General features: G+C 41.1%; 1 protein-coding gene across 10 annotated transcripts in view; it reads right to left on the reverse strand.

Moving 5' to 3' along the window:
• Window positions 1-5,015: 5,015 nt before the first annotated feature.
• ZMIZ1 (zinc finger MIZ-type containing 1) overlaps window positions 5,016-16,067 on the reverse strand; it is a 479,207-nt gene continuing 468,155 nt past the window's right edge. For all 10 annotated transcript variants that reach the window (XM_073686020.1, XM_073686021.1, XM_073686023.1 and 7 more), the window contains 3 exons: window positions 13,959-14,122; window positions 12,003-12,242; window positions 5,016-9,239 (listed from right to left, as the gene is read on the reverse strand). In XM_073686020.1, the coding sequence (XP_073542121.1) occupies window positions 9,132-9,239; window positions 12,003-12,242; window positions 13,959-14,122 (512 nt within the window). In that variant the 3' untranslated portion in view covers window positions 5,016-9,131. The remainder of the gene's footprint in view (window positions 9,240-12,002; window positions 12,243-13,958; window positions 14,123-16,067) is intronic.

The following is a 16,067-nucleotide window of genomic DNA, read 5'->3' on the forward strand; positions in this document are numbered from 1 at the left end:
AAGTGTAAGTTGAGGTCGTTGTGGTTCAGTCCATCAGCGAGGTCCCCGAAGGATTTTTTGTCCCCCTTCCACAATACCAGTACGTCGTCGATGTACCGAACCCACAATAGGATGTTTTCACCACCCATGACGGGGATATGCCCAAAAACGACAGTTTCCTCCCACCAGCCCAGGTAAAGATTAGCATACGATGGGGCACAGGGACTCCCCATCGCGGTGCCCCTGAGCTGGTGGAAGTACTTCCCGCCGAAAAGGAAGACATTTTTCGTCAGACAGAGTTGAAGGGCCTCCATGACAAAGAGATTATGTCTCTCAAATTGCTTGCCCCTCCCGCTGAGAAAAAACCGAATCGCTTCCAAACCCCTATCATGAGGTATTGAAGAGTACAATGACTCGACATCGATAATGGCTAATGTCACATCTTTGTCTACCGTCATACCTTCCAATTTACGGAGCAGGTCGTTGGTGTCGCCAATGAATGAGTTAAGGCTTAATACAAAAGGTCTGAGTACCTTCTCAAGGTATACTCCCAAGTTTTGGGTCAAGTTATTAACCCCCGATACAATTGGGCGTCCTTTAAGTGGACTCAAACCCTTGTGCACCTTTGGCAAGCTGTAAAAGGTTGCCATTACTGGGTGAACTGGGCAAATGAAGTCCCTCTCCTGTTTGTTCAAAACACCATCATTTAGAGCCCCATTAGCCAGTTCCTCCAGCTGTTGAGAAAATCCCTTAGTGGGATCCGCATTCAATATATGGTAACATTCATTGACATTCAGTATTACAGTACACATCGAGTGATACTCATTGGTGTCCATGATCACCACATTACCGCCTTTGTCCGACGGTTTAATAGTGATAGAATGATCATTTTCCAAGGACCTCAGTGCCTGCATCTCAGGATGTGTAAGATTATACTTAGCCCATCCTGGATGGCTCTCAAGGTCTCTCAGATCCTTAGTCACCATGCTCAAGAACACATCAATTGGACTCAAATCATTTTGTGGGGGTGGCATTTTGTTACTCTTCAATTTTAGATTGGTAAACGGGCCTTTGCCTTCCCAATTAGGATCCGAATCACTAAGGTGAAAAAGGGTCCTAATATCGGGCAAAAGTTCCTCACATACCCCAAGCTCAGCACAGGCCTGTTTATCGTTCCTAATGAAGTGCTTTCGCCACTTCAGCTTACGCACGAACAGGTTTACGTCCTTAATGGCATCAAAAGAATTATAGTCCGTTGTCGGTACAAAAGTCAGGCCCTTTCCCAGGACCTCCAATTCTGGAGGATTAAGTCTCCTAGAGGATAGGTTAATGATCTGGGGACTCATTGTGCCAGTGGGGGGCTGCTTAAGTTGAGGCGGTTGCGCAGCGGATAACCCTCCTCTAAAGGGTGTCTAACAACCGTTAAACGTGCGGAGCGGGGACTCGAGCATGTCACTCGAGCACCCACGATACATGGTGCATACCTTAGTACCCGATGCAAACTCAAGTAGCGAGCACTTGCGCTCAAGACTAATGACAACTTATGTTATAATAAGACAACATTGTAATAAGTTATAATCTTATTATGTCATAATAAGATATCATATGATGACCTAATGTTATCAATTTCTATGTCGTTAATCTGAGTTCAAATTGTTCACTATACCCCTTGATAAAGTCCTTGAGGGGCATAGTTTCCAAAATGGGGTCACTTATGGGGGGGGTTCCACTATTGAAGTGCATCAGGGACTCTCCAAACGCAACATGGCGTCCGCTCTCGATTCAAAAAGTCACACAGTGCTCCTTCCCTTCTGAACCCTGCCGTGCTCCCAGTGTATTTTCCCCACATATGTGGTATCAGCGTACTCAGGAGAAATTGCACAAAAGTTTTTGGGGTCCATTTTCTCCTCTTACTGTTGTGAGAATAAAAAATTTGGGGCCAAAACATTTTTGTGGAAAGTTTGATTTTTTTTTCATTTAAGGGCTCCACACTATAAACTTCTGTGAAGCACCTGGGGGTTCAGGGTGCTCACCACACATCTAGATAAGTTCCCTGAGGGGTCTAGTTTCCAAAATGGTGTCACTTGTGGGGGTTTCCATTGTGTAGGCACATGAGGGGCTCTCCAAACGCAACATGGCGTCCGCTAATTATTCAAGCAAATTTTATATTCAAAAAATCAAATGGCGCTCCTTCCCTTCCGAGCCATGCCGTGCGCCCAAACAGTGGTTTGCCCCCACATATGGGGCATTGGCGTGCTCAGGAGAAATTGCACAACAAATTTTGGGGTCCATTTTTTCCTGTTACCCTTACAAAAATAAAAAAATTGGGGTCTAAAGTGACATTTTTGTGAAAAAAGTTAAATGTTCATTTTTTTCTTGCACATTCCAAAAATTCCTGTGAAGCACCTGAAGGGTTAATAAACTTATTGAATGTGGTTTTGAGCACCTTGAGGGGTGCAATTTTTAGAATGGTGTCACTCTTAGGTATTTTCTATCATAAAGGCCCCCCCAAAGTCACTTCAAATGTGATGTGGTCCCTAAAAAAAAGGTTTTGTAAATTTTATTGAAAAAATGAGAGATCACTGGTCAAATTTTAACCCTTATAACTTCCTAAAAAAAAAATAAAAAATGTTGGTTCCAAAATTGTGCTGATGTAAAGTAGACATGTGGGAAATGTTATTTATTACCTATTTAGTGTGACAGATCTCTAATTTAAGGGCATGAAAATTCAAAGTTTGAAAATTGCAAAATTTTTGCCAACTTTCCGATATTTTGCACAAATAAATGCAACTCATATCGAAGAAATTTTACCACTATCATGAAGTACAATATGTCATGAAAAAAAACAATCTCAGAATCAGTGGGAACCGTTGAAGCGTTCCAGAGTTATTATCTCAAAGTTACACTGGTCAGAATTGTAAAAATTGGCCTGGTCATTAACATGCAAACCACCTTCGGAGGTAAAGGGGGTTAAAATGTGTTATTTGAGAGTTAAGCTACTGCACTATGCTGACCTGCAGCCTTACCAAAAAAGACAAGAGATATTTACAAATTCACCTCTGATATATCATCAAAGTATTCTTTAAAGAAGCACTCCTATGAAAAATTGTATTGGTTAAATTTGTGTGAATGTATATCTAGTGTAGTGTAGGTGCATTAATATACAGTTGAAACCAGAAGTTTACATACACTATATAAAAAGACATATACGGTACATGTTTTTCTCAATATCTGACATGAAATCAGAATAAACCTTTCCTGTTTTAGGTCAATTAGAATTACCATAATTTTTAATATTTGCCAAATGCCAGAATAATGAGAGAATGTTTTAAAGCATTTGTATTACATACTGCAAAGTCAAAAGTTGACACACACTAAGATTACTATGCCTTTAAACAATTCTGTTCTGCCCATATGATAATGTCATGTGTTTGGAAGCTTCCGATCGTTTTTTTTGGCAAAATCTGAGTTAATTAGAGACACACTTATCGATGTATTTTAATGCACATCTGAAACACACTGCTTCTTTGTGTAGCATCATGGGAAAGTCTAAAGAAATCAGCCAAGATATCAGGAAGAGAATTGTGGACTTGCACAAGTCTGGCTCATCCTTAGGTAGAATTTCAAGATACCTGAAGGTGCCTCGTTCATTTGTACAAACAATTATATGCAAGTACAAACAAGATGGGAATGTCCAGCCATTATACCGCTCAGGAAGGAGACTGGTTCTGTGTCCCAGAGATGAACGTGCTTTGGTCTGACGTGCATATTAACCCAAGGACAAAAGCAAAAAGACCTTGTGAAGATGATGGCGGAAGCAGGTAAGATGGTGTCAATATTCACAGTGAAACGAGTACTGTATCAACATGGGCTGAAAGGCAACTCTGCCAAGGAAGAAGCCATTACTCCCAAAGAAACATAAAAAGCCATATTATTGTTTGCAAATGCACACAGGAACAAGGACCTTAATTTTTGGAGATATGTCCTATGGTCTGATGAAACTAAAATTGAACTTTTTGGGCATAATGACCATCGTTATGTTTGGAGGAAAAAGGAAGGTGCTTGGAAGCCTAAGAACACCATCCCAACTGTGAAACACGTGGGTGGCAGCATCATGTTGTGGGGTTGCTTTGCTGCAGGAGGGACTGGTACACTTCACAAAATAGATGGCATCATGAGAAAAGAAGATTATGTGGCAATACTGTAGCAAAGTCTAAAGACATTAGCCAGGAAGTTAAAGCTTGGGCGGAAATGGGTCTCCCAAATGGACAATGACCAGAAGCATACTGTCAAAATGGTAAAGTGGCTTATGGATAGCGAAGTCAATGTTTTGGAGTGGCCATCACAAAGCCCTGATCTCAATCCTATGCATATGTGTTTTTTATATAGTGTATGTAAACTTCTGGTTTCAACTGTACTTACCCATCGTCATCGTCCCCTATATCTATCCCCGCTCCGGTCCTCTTCTGGATCACGACTGCAATTCTGACTTACCGGCTCACATTAGTGTCTACGTGTGAGCCAGAAGCCGCCTTTGCAATGTAAGTATGAGGACTGTCACTCAATAAGGCTCCATAGGCTTACATTGTAAAAGTCACTTCCAACACACATAGAGCCCTGTATGAGCCAGCGAGTTGGAACAGCCGTCACCTGACCCAGAAGAGGAGCGGACCAGCGCTGGAAACCGGAAAAGATGGCAATCAGTGAGTATATTAATGCCCTTAGGCTACACTACAGATACACAAGTTTTGTCAATAAAAAGTTTAGTGGGGGTGCTTATTCAATAGTGTCATTATTTAATGGTTTAACTTGGTACATGCATATCATAAGAATGAAGAATGATACATCTATTGACTGATGGCAATTGCAAGCAACTTTTAAAACTTCAGTTTTATTAAAAAAAAAAAAAAAAGAAGAGGACAAAAATGAAGATAAATGGGAAAGTATGCTACACAGATATATCATCAACGAATTAAACTGAATTAACTGAATAGACAGCACTCTTTAAATATAAAATGAATACTTAACACAGTGCATAGGTTTCATCTGAGTACATATTTATTTGATAAATATAAGGTGGACACAACTAACTACATACAGTTTTGCAAGACTAAAAAGCACAATTACGTTAAATTTTGAACATTTTCGGCCTTCAGTGCTAGAGAGGGGAATAGTGCTCCCCTCTAGCACTGAAGGGGATACAAATATGAATGATTAAATTGTACATACAATGTACAGACAAAATACAGTGGCCCTTTTGCATGTTTTATTATAGATTGTACCATTTATTTTCAATTTCCCCTTCTGATCAGAATATCAAAATTTGTACAAAGAATTTGGTTACAATCTTTCTTTTTTATTGAATTTCCCTATAATCCACTATTTCTTTTTCACTGTGTGTGTGTGTGTGTTTTACATCATGTAGCACCTTAAAATACACAGGACTAATGTGTGTCAGCTAAAATATTAGATGTACATAACAAAAAAAAATCATTTGTTTTCACAAAGGGTCAAAGTATTTCAGAGTGGAAACAATGTGATTTCACACAAAATGCACCCTTCCCACCCTCCCCCAAATATAGGATTATTTCCACACCATATGGAAACACAAACATTTTTTTTAAACATTTTTCTAACCACTTTTTTTTTTGCAAAATAAAAAACAAACAAATGCACATTCCCAGGAAAATGAATGTGTCTGTGTTTTATGTCTCTACTGCTCATATACATTATTTACATAGGGTGTGTGAAGTCCTTTAATCCTGCCCAGACCCATAAGGGCTAAGCATAAGCTGGCAATGCCTTCATCCCTTTCCCCTTCTGTAAAGTGAAAGGGTTAAAAAAAATTTCCAGTTGAAAAAAAAAAAGCCTTGGGAGCCTTTTACATCTGACATTCTGTTTTAATGTATCATTTCTGCTTGTATTGCTGCATATAACACAATACTGCAAACGTGTTTCATGTCTTGAAAGGATAAGCATAAAGGGGTTGTCTCATGATCCTGTCTTCAGGAGCGCACCGCTCCCCTACCTCCCTGTTTCCTGCTTGCCAGGGAGCGATGCAATCCTGAAGACTAAGGGTTTGGGCCGGCGGTATAGCTGAGCTGCTGGCCAGAACTGTGTGCTCCCTAGTGCTGCTAACAACCACAACTTTGACTCTGCAGCATGTGAGAAGTGCAGGGACACTTAAGGCTGTCTTCAGAGCAGCGCTTGCAAGTTGTATAGCAAACAGCTTGCCCGCGCACACACCATGGCAATGAGCAGCAGTACACTGAATGAGAAATTCCTCTTCTCTGGAGAACAGAGTGGATCTTTAATAACAGCTGAATGGCAAAGTGGCTCAATTTTACAAGCACTTTGCCATTTAATAAGATTAGACAACCCCTTTAATAGCAATACGTAATTATAAAATGAGAGAACAAATTTTAGAAAGTTTTTGTAACTTTTGGACAAATTGCAAGTAGCTGAAATGGAAAGCCAATGCTCCATCCTTACAATCCCATTATAATGTAGTAGGTACAGTACTTCGTAGTTTGTGTCTTTTTGGGTAAAAGCAAATTCTACATTTTCACAAATACAGACGCCTTATACGTAGCGTAACCCCTTCACTTTCACAGCAGCTGGAGACGTCCCTAGAGGAGAGGTATTAGCTGCAGGTACAGCTGTAAAATCAAGGTGAGAAGTGGGATGGAGAGAAGGGATGTGTCACATGGACTTGGCATTATAAAAAAAACAAACTGCATGAGAACAAACCATGTCACTAAAACACATATTTCTAAAATTTTTGAACATATTTACAATATTTTAATTGCATATGAACAGCATTGTGTGCTGCCATCTTACCTTACTAAGACACCGGAATTTAGAAAATGAAAAAAAAAAAATAGAAAAAAAACAAAACAAACTAAAAACACAAATACAAAGTGGAGATGCATTTAAAAAAAATCCTACATTTCTACACAACAAGAACAGAAAAATAATAAAATAATGTCAAGAATTTCAAACTGCTAGAAGGGAAACCAAAAAAGGTAAATAATCACTTACCCACCCACCTTTTTTTTTTTTTCTCCGTTTTTTTTTTTGTTAAATAAAAAAAAAAAAAAATTTTACAAAATACAACTTTGGTGATAGAAAAAAGAAAAACAAATATTCAACAAAGTAGGATTGTTTGGTGTGTCAGTCACATCTGTACAAGCACAACACACGGGCAAAAAATAAAAATCAGTATATCATAAAAAGGACATAAGATGGCAAAGCGGGTACACTGAAAAGGAACGAGAAAGAGGAAATCGCTTACAAATAGGCAAGAAAAGTCTTCCTTTAAAGGGGTCATCTGATGAAAACAAATAATCCCGTACCGACAGGATAGGTGATATCTTATTCATTGATGGGGTCCGACAGCTGAAACTGTCATCGATTGGGAAAAAAAAGGCACTTTTACCTTAATTACAATAGATGGCAGGTTGCATGCTCGACTGCTGCTCCATTCCCTATGGGGCTTTTGAGTACTGTTATTGGAATAGAGAGTGAATGGAGCTGCGGTCAAGCTTGCAACCTTCAACTCCATTTTTTAACAGGAATAAAAGTGCCCCATTGTGAATAAAAATTCCCCATTCTGCCGATTAATGTAAGTCCCAGTGGTTGGACCCCACGGATCAATGAATATTATTTATTATGCTTACTTATCTAGCACCATCATATTATGCAGCGCTTTATTGACATGGTCATTGCTGTCCCCATTGGGGCTCACAATCTACATTCTACACCAGTATTTCTTTTGAGTGTGGGAGGAAACTGGAGAACCCAGAAGAAACCCACGCAAACACAGGGAGAACATACAAACTCCTTGCAGATATTGTCCTTTGTGTGATTTGGACACAGCGCTGAAAAGCAACAGTGCTAACCACTGAGCCACCGTGCTCCCCTACCATCAATAATCCTGCGGATAGGTGATGATTGTTTTCGTTGAACAACCCCTTTAAGCCTTCTTATGCTAAAGTAATCTGCTGGATCCCCTTTTATTTATACAGTGGGTCAGCAAAAGAGAAAGCAGTGAAAAAGTGAACAAAGACAAAGTAAGTAACATTGATTGGCACACATGCACTTCTGTACAAATATAACAACAGTTTTACAGAAGCAAGCAGCATTAACACACCAGAAGCACAGAAACTGGGTCAGACTCATGCATTTAGACCCCTACCCCCACACCTCTAGAAGGTACCTTGACCACAAGATGTTTGGGAAAGAAGATTGCACAAATAACACACATTTTTATGTGGGTTTTATATTAAAATGATAATAATCACCAGGCAGATAAAAAAGGCCAGTTATTGTGTAACAGTCTTCTTGGGTTAAGCAAAATGAATAAAAACAGAAACATAACCCTTAAGCTGCTTTATGAAACCAGTATCAATGCCCCTTGTTGCAGCTTAAAACAAAAAAGTTCAAACAAAATAAAGTCACGACAGACAGCCCAGCTCCTGGATAAAATAGCAGTTGTCGCCCCGTAGCTTCCATGCTGTTAGTCTCTGAATTCAGGAAGAGTCTGACCAGGGACCTGGGAGCTTTTGTTGTAAATGCTGCAATAAAAACTGGAGGAAAGGTATACTGGCAAGAAACCAAAGATGCAGGAGACCCTCGAAGAGGCTGTATCCTCCATGACAGCACTTGTGTGTGGCGAGAGCAAGATGTCTACCATCACTGCTTAGGAACCTTGTGCTTTGTGTGTGGGTGTGTGTTTGTTCCATCTTTCTCCCAATTTCGTGGTAAAGTTCTTCTTTGCCAGCTGGTGTGAGACTGGTGGTGGTGTGGGAATGAGGGGTAGCACTAGGCATCATAAGGTGTCATGTGTCTTGCATTTAATCTCCACCACCTCTTAAACTGCCTAGTGAGGACTTTGTCTTCAAAGTTTCCCATTTATCAACCTCAGCATGGGAAAACCAGGAAGCACCACGTGAGAGATCTACAGACAGCCTGGAGCCGAATGTTGCCCTGTAGCAGCGTCACTTAAAGCGCATTAGTCTTAGGCAAATGCAGCTGCAAGACTGCCGGGAAGGCATACATAATGGATAATGGTTGGAGTTTCCAGAACTGTGCCTGCCTTGTGTATCCTGACTGGCTGTATTATGGGCTGGGAATGGGGAAACAGCTGCACTTTAGTTGTTCTCAAACAGTGAGAGAAGGTCATCGTTGCTGTTGTTTGGTAGATCTGGAGGATCCAGGTAGGAAAGAAGCTCGTCTGGATTCGTAAGCTCTGGAAGCAGCTGCAGAAAGGAGAGAGAAGACAAAAACTCCTTATACTACATGTCACCATTGCATTAATGTCATTTATGACCCTGAGAAGATATTTCCCATGCCGTTTAAAATGGTGTGATCACCTTTACAATTTACACAAAAAAAGATGAGAAGTTTGAAATTTGAAAGCATTTTTCTCTGGCTTAATATCTACACAGAGTTCACTCTGACACCTGAGATCTAGAAAGAGTCATTTCCACTCCAAGCACCTTAAAATACACTTTCTACAGAAATGCAATACAGCATTGATCACTGCTTTATAGTTGTGTCCCATCGACAAGCAAACAGTAGAATTATTTCTAGATCAATGCACGGTAGGTTACACAGGGTATCTACCAGATATGTCATATTTTTCAGACTATAAAATACACCTTACCATAAGATGCACCCCAGGCTAAGACAGCAGAAAATACGTAAAACATTTTTTCTATTAATTCAAATTTCCCTGGTGGTGCAAAGTGCAATAGGAATGTAATAGATCTATTGTTAGTGTTTATCTGGAGTGTGTATTATACACACACACAACTCTGCTACGTAAGTACATATGTATACAGTGCTGCTCACCATTATTGGCATCCCTTCATTTTTTTCATAGACTGTACAATATCGTCAGAAATAAATGGAAATGTACCAAAGTTATATCCTCAGGATTTTTTAATTAATTGGTGGTCCAAAGAAATACAACAATAAAACATTGAAATTGCAATATGGAAGTTGAAAAAAAACAGAACAAACATGTGCTAAAAGGCACCCCTAATTAATACTTGGTTGCACACCCTCTGACATTGCTGACAGCCTCCACATGTTTCTTGTTGCCATCTATAAGCTTCTTGCACTTCGCAGCTGGATTTTTCTCCGTCTCTTCCTTTGCAGTTTGTTCAAGCTCTTGAATGTTTGCAGGGTTCTTTTTCCCAATGGCAGATTTCAGCTCACCCCAAGGATTTTCAATGGGATTGAGGTCAGGACTCATTGCTGGCCATTTTAAAACAGTCCATTTTTTCTTTTTAAACGATTCCTGTGTACTTTTGGATGTGTGCTTTAGCTCATGCTGGAGGACCTATTATCTTCGATTCCAACCAAGTTTTGTAACACTGGATAACACATTTCGCTCTACAATCTCTTGATAATTCTCTGATTTCATGATTCCTGTGATATGGTCAAGGCCTCCAGTACCAGACGCAGCAAAGCAGCCCCACAGCATTATGGATCCTCCACCATGCCTAACTGTTGGTAAGCTGTTCTTTTCCTTACAAGCTTCATTGCGCTGGCTGTAAACAAATTGCTGCTTTGCATTGCCAAAAAGTTCTATTTTAGTTTCATCTGTCCACAGAACATTTTCCCAGAAGAATTGTGGTTTGTCAAGGTACTCTTTGGCAAAGATCAGTCACTCCTTTTTATGTCTTTTCTTCAGCAATGGTTTCTTCCTTGGCCATCGCCCATAAAGCTCGGCTTGGTTCAGTGTGCAGCGTATGGTACTTGTTGAAACCATGACCCCAGACTGTTCCAGGTTGGCCTTCAGGTCTTTGAAGGTTGGTGTGAATGGTGGAAAAAACACCACATTAAACATCCAAGGACATATCCTGTTAATTTTCCTCTTTCCCCCACATCCAGGGAGGTTCTTGACGGTTCTATGGCAAACTTATTAAGAACATTGCGCACTGTTGAAACTAAAATACCAAGGTCTTTGGAGATAGCCTTATGCCCTTTGGAAGTCTTGTGTTTGCTAATAATAGCAGTTCTGATGTCCTCAGACAGATCCTTTGTCTTCACCACTGTGACAAAGGAACAGGACTTACCATGTGGCTTTTTAAAACACTGAAGTCATCATTCATTGGCTAATTCATGTCACATGGGCACCGACAATTAATCACAGGTGAATCTCTTTTTTGATTTACCAAAGGCGAGTCAAAATGTATTTCCATACTAAATTAATGTAAAGGGTGCCAATACCAGTGACACCGCAAGCTTTAGGTTTTTCTATTTTTCCCCTCCCACTGTTTTTTATTTTCAATTATTGTTTATCATTTGCGCTTTTGCATTTAACACGAGTCCTCTATACAAAAAAAACATAGCTCTGCTGCATGCACATATAGACACACAAATCTCTGAAACATGTACATATAGACACACACAGCTATGCTACATGCACATACAGTAGATACACACAGCTCTGCTACATTGCACATTTACATACACATGCTATACATTAACATATGTTGCAGTTCCTTCCAGGCATGTGACTGATCAGATGACCTAAAAGGTCCTGGAGCTGGCCAGGTGGAAGGTCCTTCCGATGCTAAGGACGTGCAACCTCCATACAAGTCCTTGCAGCTTCCTCGCCTGCTCTGCACTAATCGCATCAACCAGTGTGGGGCAGGAGGAAAGAGAGCAATTCTCTCCGTGATTGGGAGGGACGCTGTATCAGCGTTCTCCTCCATAACAGGAAGCTGCCTCTGGACTATAAGTCTCACAAAAGTTTTAGCAAGAGTTTTTCTTGCTAGAAAGTGCATCTTATTGAAAAATACAATACATGTACATTATACAAATGCCACCCATCTTCATAGACAGCACGCTGTCTATGAAGCCCATGCTATTTGTGTAGCACAAATGCTCTCATTTAAAGCAAACATTCTTTAGATCTGCTATATCTGTATTTAACTACAAAATCTCTAAAATAGCATTCATATTTCAACCTATATGCAGTCACTCATTTAGTTTCTCAATTAACTTACATCCAGAGATGGCTCTGGCATATCTGGAGGTCCTTGACCACCCGGTTGACCTTCTAACACAGAGGAAGGGTTAAACGCCATGTCCCCATGCGGATGGTTGGCAGCTTGTGGTGGGTGTCGAGGTTGAGGTGCTGGTCCACCGTGGTGTAAAGGCTGCCCAGGCTGACTTCCTGGGTGAGGTGGGTGTAAACCCTGAGACATGGAGCCATGAGGCTGCTCAGAATTTCCTACATGAGAGATCTGAAAGACAATAAATATTAGGGAAATTCAGTGTTAGCTTTACAAAGCACATAACAGTATTTTAGAATCACTTAACTCCCTAATTACTTCTGGATCACTCATAGAGTATAATTGTCAGGGTAGTCCACACTGGCATTCTAAAATGTCAATGCAGAGAAAGCTGCTTTTAGAAGATTGTGCAACTATGAGAGTGATCCTGCCAGGGACATGCGGATGTGAAGCGTTCTTCACATGCATTTCCGCATGCGGGTTGACAAGCGCTTTCCAAGAGATTTTAGCATCACTTGGAAAGTGCTTGACAACTTGGTCACACTATATAAATCCATGCAAATGGCATGGATTTATATAGTGTGACCCCAAAGAATGGTTAAAAATAAAAAAATAAATCTATACTTACCTTCCGATGGCCCCCAGAGTCTTGCTTCCCTCCGTTCTCCCTTGTCGGCAGATCGCGGTACACTGAAGGACCTGCCGACGTCAGCATCGCGTGACCCGTCACATGACTATGACATCAGCGCAGGTCCTCCAGTCCATTGCGAGCTGCTGGCAAGCGAAGACAAGGAGAGCGGGGGCCGTCAGAAGGTAAATATAATATTTATTTTTTATTTTATTCTTTTTTTTTACAGTTTCTATGGTATCCGGGTCCGGAGGAGAGTCTCCTCTCCTCTAGACCCGGGTACCATCCGCACATTGGAACGCATGGAATGCGCATCTACATATACAGTGATGCGGAATCCATGCGTTACAATGCAAGTCAATGGGGGCTAAAACGCAGCACTTCCGCAAAATAATTGGTAGTGCTGCGTTTTTTTCCCGCAATGATAATCCGCAGTGGAAATTTCCGCAGCATGTGCACAGCACATGCGGATTATCATTGGGGAACATGGCAGACCTTCTACCATGCGTTTTTTAAGCGTTTCTGCAGCGTTTTTGCCGCTGCAGAAACGCTAAAAAACGCATCGTGGGCACACAGCCTCACATGGTTTAGTACCACATTTGGCTTCATGATCATTGTATACCCAAAACACAAAACCAGCACTTGTGTAAACAGATTCGGAAGCTTCCTCCTCCAGACCCAGTGATCGTGTGATAGGTTGCTGTAGGGAAAGAGGAGGAGCTGCTGATTCCTAGGAGACTCAGCCAGTTTTGCCATGCAGGCAGGATGCTGAATTTCCCCTGTAACTGGGGCTAATATACCAGCCCCAGATACAGGTGAAAACAGCAATGAAAAGAATGTTTAATGTTATAAAGTGCCTTCCAAAAGATATTTTAGGACCCTATGGGGGGCACAGCGTGTGAAATAAATGGAAAAAATAGATAAATAAAAAAGCAAGAAAGTATATAATTATAGGAAAAGGACATTGCCAGTCTAAATTAATGTTTCTAGCTCCACACCTGTTGGAAAAAAAATATGTACAACACATAAAAATAATTTCTATGGAAATGGGAATATCATAAAAAAAGAGATGCAAATATGACAGAAAAATTAAGTCCCATGTATCGCCCAAAAAAAGCACAAAATTATTTGAATATCCGAACGTAAGAAAATTTTAGAGTGGTTAAAAATGCATGTACGATAAAACCCGAAAAAATGTGCCAGGTATGGAATGGAAAATGGCTTAGCCCGGAAATGAACAACCAGCAACAATATATCATGTAATAAGCTGTATATTAAAAGGAGCAATCTACACTTCTATACACATCATCACCACTTACAGAGTCCTGCATGGAGTGGCTTAGAGGTTTGTCCAGCGAAGACATACCGGTGGGCATGTCAGGGGGATGAGACAACTGGGGCCCATGAATAAAATCGTTCATAGACGTCCCACCTTGTGCTCCATGTGGAAAGTCAAAGTTACCGTGACCTTGATAATTATTTCCTACAAATAAAGAAGAAATGTACTTATGATTACAACACAAAACACCACTTAATAATACTAATATAATATAAGCGGACTGATCTTAAAGTAGCATTCCAAGTTTTGTTTTTTTTCATCCTTTCAACAGTCCCAAATTTTATATAATTCAGCTATTAGTGCCATATTTAGTTGTCCCTCTTTATCTGGAAATTCATAGTACACTTCTCTTCAGTTTTCAGTTAGGTCCTGTGATCGAATGGGGATCCCCTGAGAATTATATGGCTTTATTTTCTCTGAAGGGGGCTATCCATCTCAGGCAATACAAGTTCCTATATGATGTAATTGCATTTACTGGACAATTTAAGTTCTCAATGGCGGTGGACAGAAGCTTTTATCACAGATAGTCATGATGACTGCGCAGTGCCTGTCATACAGTTATAATTTAGGAAATTACATTACAGCCTTCTTGACTGGAAACTGAAAATCAGTTAGACTAATTAGAAAGCTATAGAGGAGAGGATAATCACAGTATCATCCTAGTAGATAGAGATAGTAGTGGCTCTAGTTGCTCATGTTATGCTGTTCTGATGCATCATGGGATTTATAGCAGAGCATAGGACAATAACCTGTTGGATGAAAGCTAGGAATCAAGATGGAGGCTGAACAGAATAATCAGAAGACTGAAGTGCTTGGAGGTAAGTTTTCTGTGTCTAAATAAAAGTGCAGAGTGTGACAGACAATCAGGTGGGGAGAAGTTGGGAGACAGTTACAGACGAAAAAAAAACTTTAGGAAATATTATTTTAATTATAAATAAAATGTGTTAGCATGTGTATAAAATCTCCTTTAATAAGTACACTGCTCTAAAAATAAAGGGAACACTTAAACAACAGAATATGACTCCAAGTAAATCAAACTGCTGTGAAATCAAACTGCCCACTTAGGAAGCAACACTGATTGACAATCAATTTCACATGCTGTTGTGCAAATGGAATAGACAATAGATGGAAATTATTGGCAATTATCAAGACACCCTCAATAAAGGAGTGTTCCTGCAGGTGAGGACCGCAGACCACATCTCAGTACCAATGCTTTCTGGCTGATGTTTTGGTCACTTTTGAATGTTGGTTGTGCTTTCACACTCGTGGTAGCATGAGACGGACTCTACAACCCACGAAGTTGCTCAGGTAGTGCAGCTCATCCAGGATGGCTCATCAATGCGAGCTGTGGCAAGAAGGTTTGCTGTGTCTGTCAGCGTAGTGTCCAGAGGCTGGAGGCGCTACCAGGAGACAGGCCAGTACACCAGGAGACATGGAGGTGGCCCTAGGTGGGCAACAACCCAGCAGCAGGACCGCTACCTTCGCCTATGTGCAAGGAGGAACAGGAGGAGCACTGCCAGAGCCCTGCAAAATGACCTCCAGCAGGCCACAAATGTGCATGTGTCTGCACAATCAGTTAGAAACCGACTCCATGAGGGTGGTAAGAGGGCCCGACGTCCACAGATGGGGGTTGTGCTCACAGCCCAACACCGTGCAGGACGCTTGGCATTTGCCACAGAACACCAGGATTGGCAAAGTCGCCACTGGCGCCCTGTGCAAGCAGGTTCACACTGTGCACATGTGACAGACGTGATAGAGTCTGGAGACGCTGTGGAGAGCGATCTGCTGCCTGCAACATCCTTCAGCATGACCGGTTTGACAGTGGGTCAGTAATGGTGTGGGGTGGCATTTCTTTGGAGGGCCGCACATCCCTCCATATGCTCGCCAGAGGTAGCCTGACTGCCATTAGGTACCGAGATGAGATCCTCAGACCCCTCCTGAGTCCACATGCTGGTGTGGTTGGCCCTGGGTTCCTCCTAATGCAGGACAATGCCAGACCTCATGTGGCTGGAGTGTGTCAGCAGTTCCTACAAGATGAAAGCATTGAAGCTATGGACTGGCCCACCCGTTCCCCAGACCAGAATCCGAT

The sequence above is a fragment of the Phyllobates terribilis genome, unplaced genomic scaffold (genome assembly GCF_046119375.1).
Source record: "Phyllobates terribilis strain yellow unplaced genomic scaffold, ASM4611937v1 Scaffold_5__5_contigs__length_657084704, whole genome shotgun sequence".
Lineage (NCBI taxonomy): Eukaryota > Metazoa > Chordata > Amphibia > Anura > Dendrobatidae > Phyllobates > Phyllobates terribilis.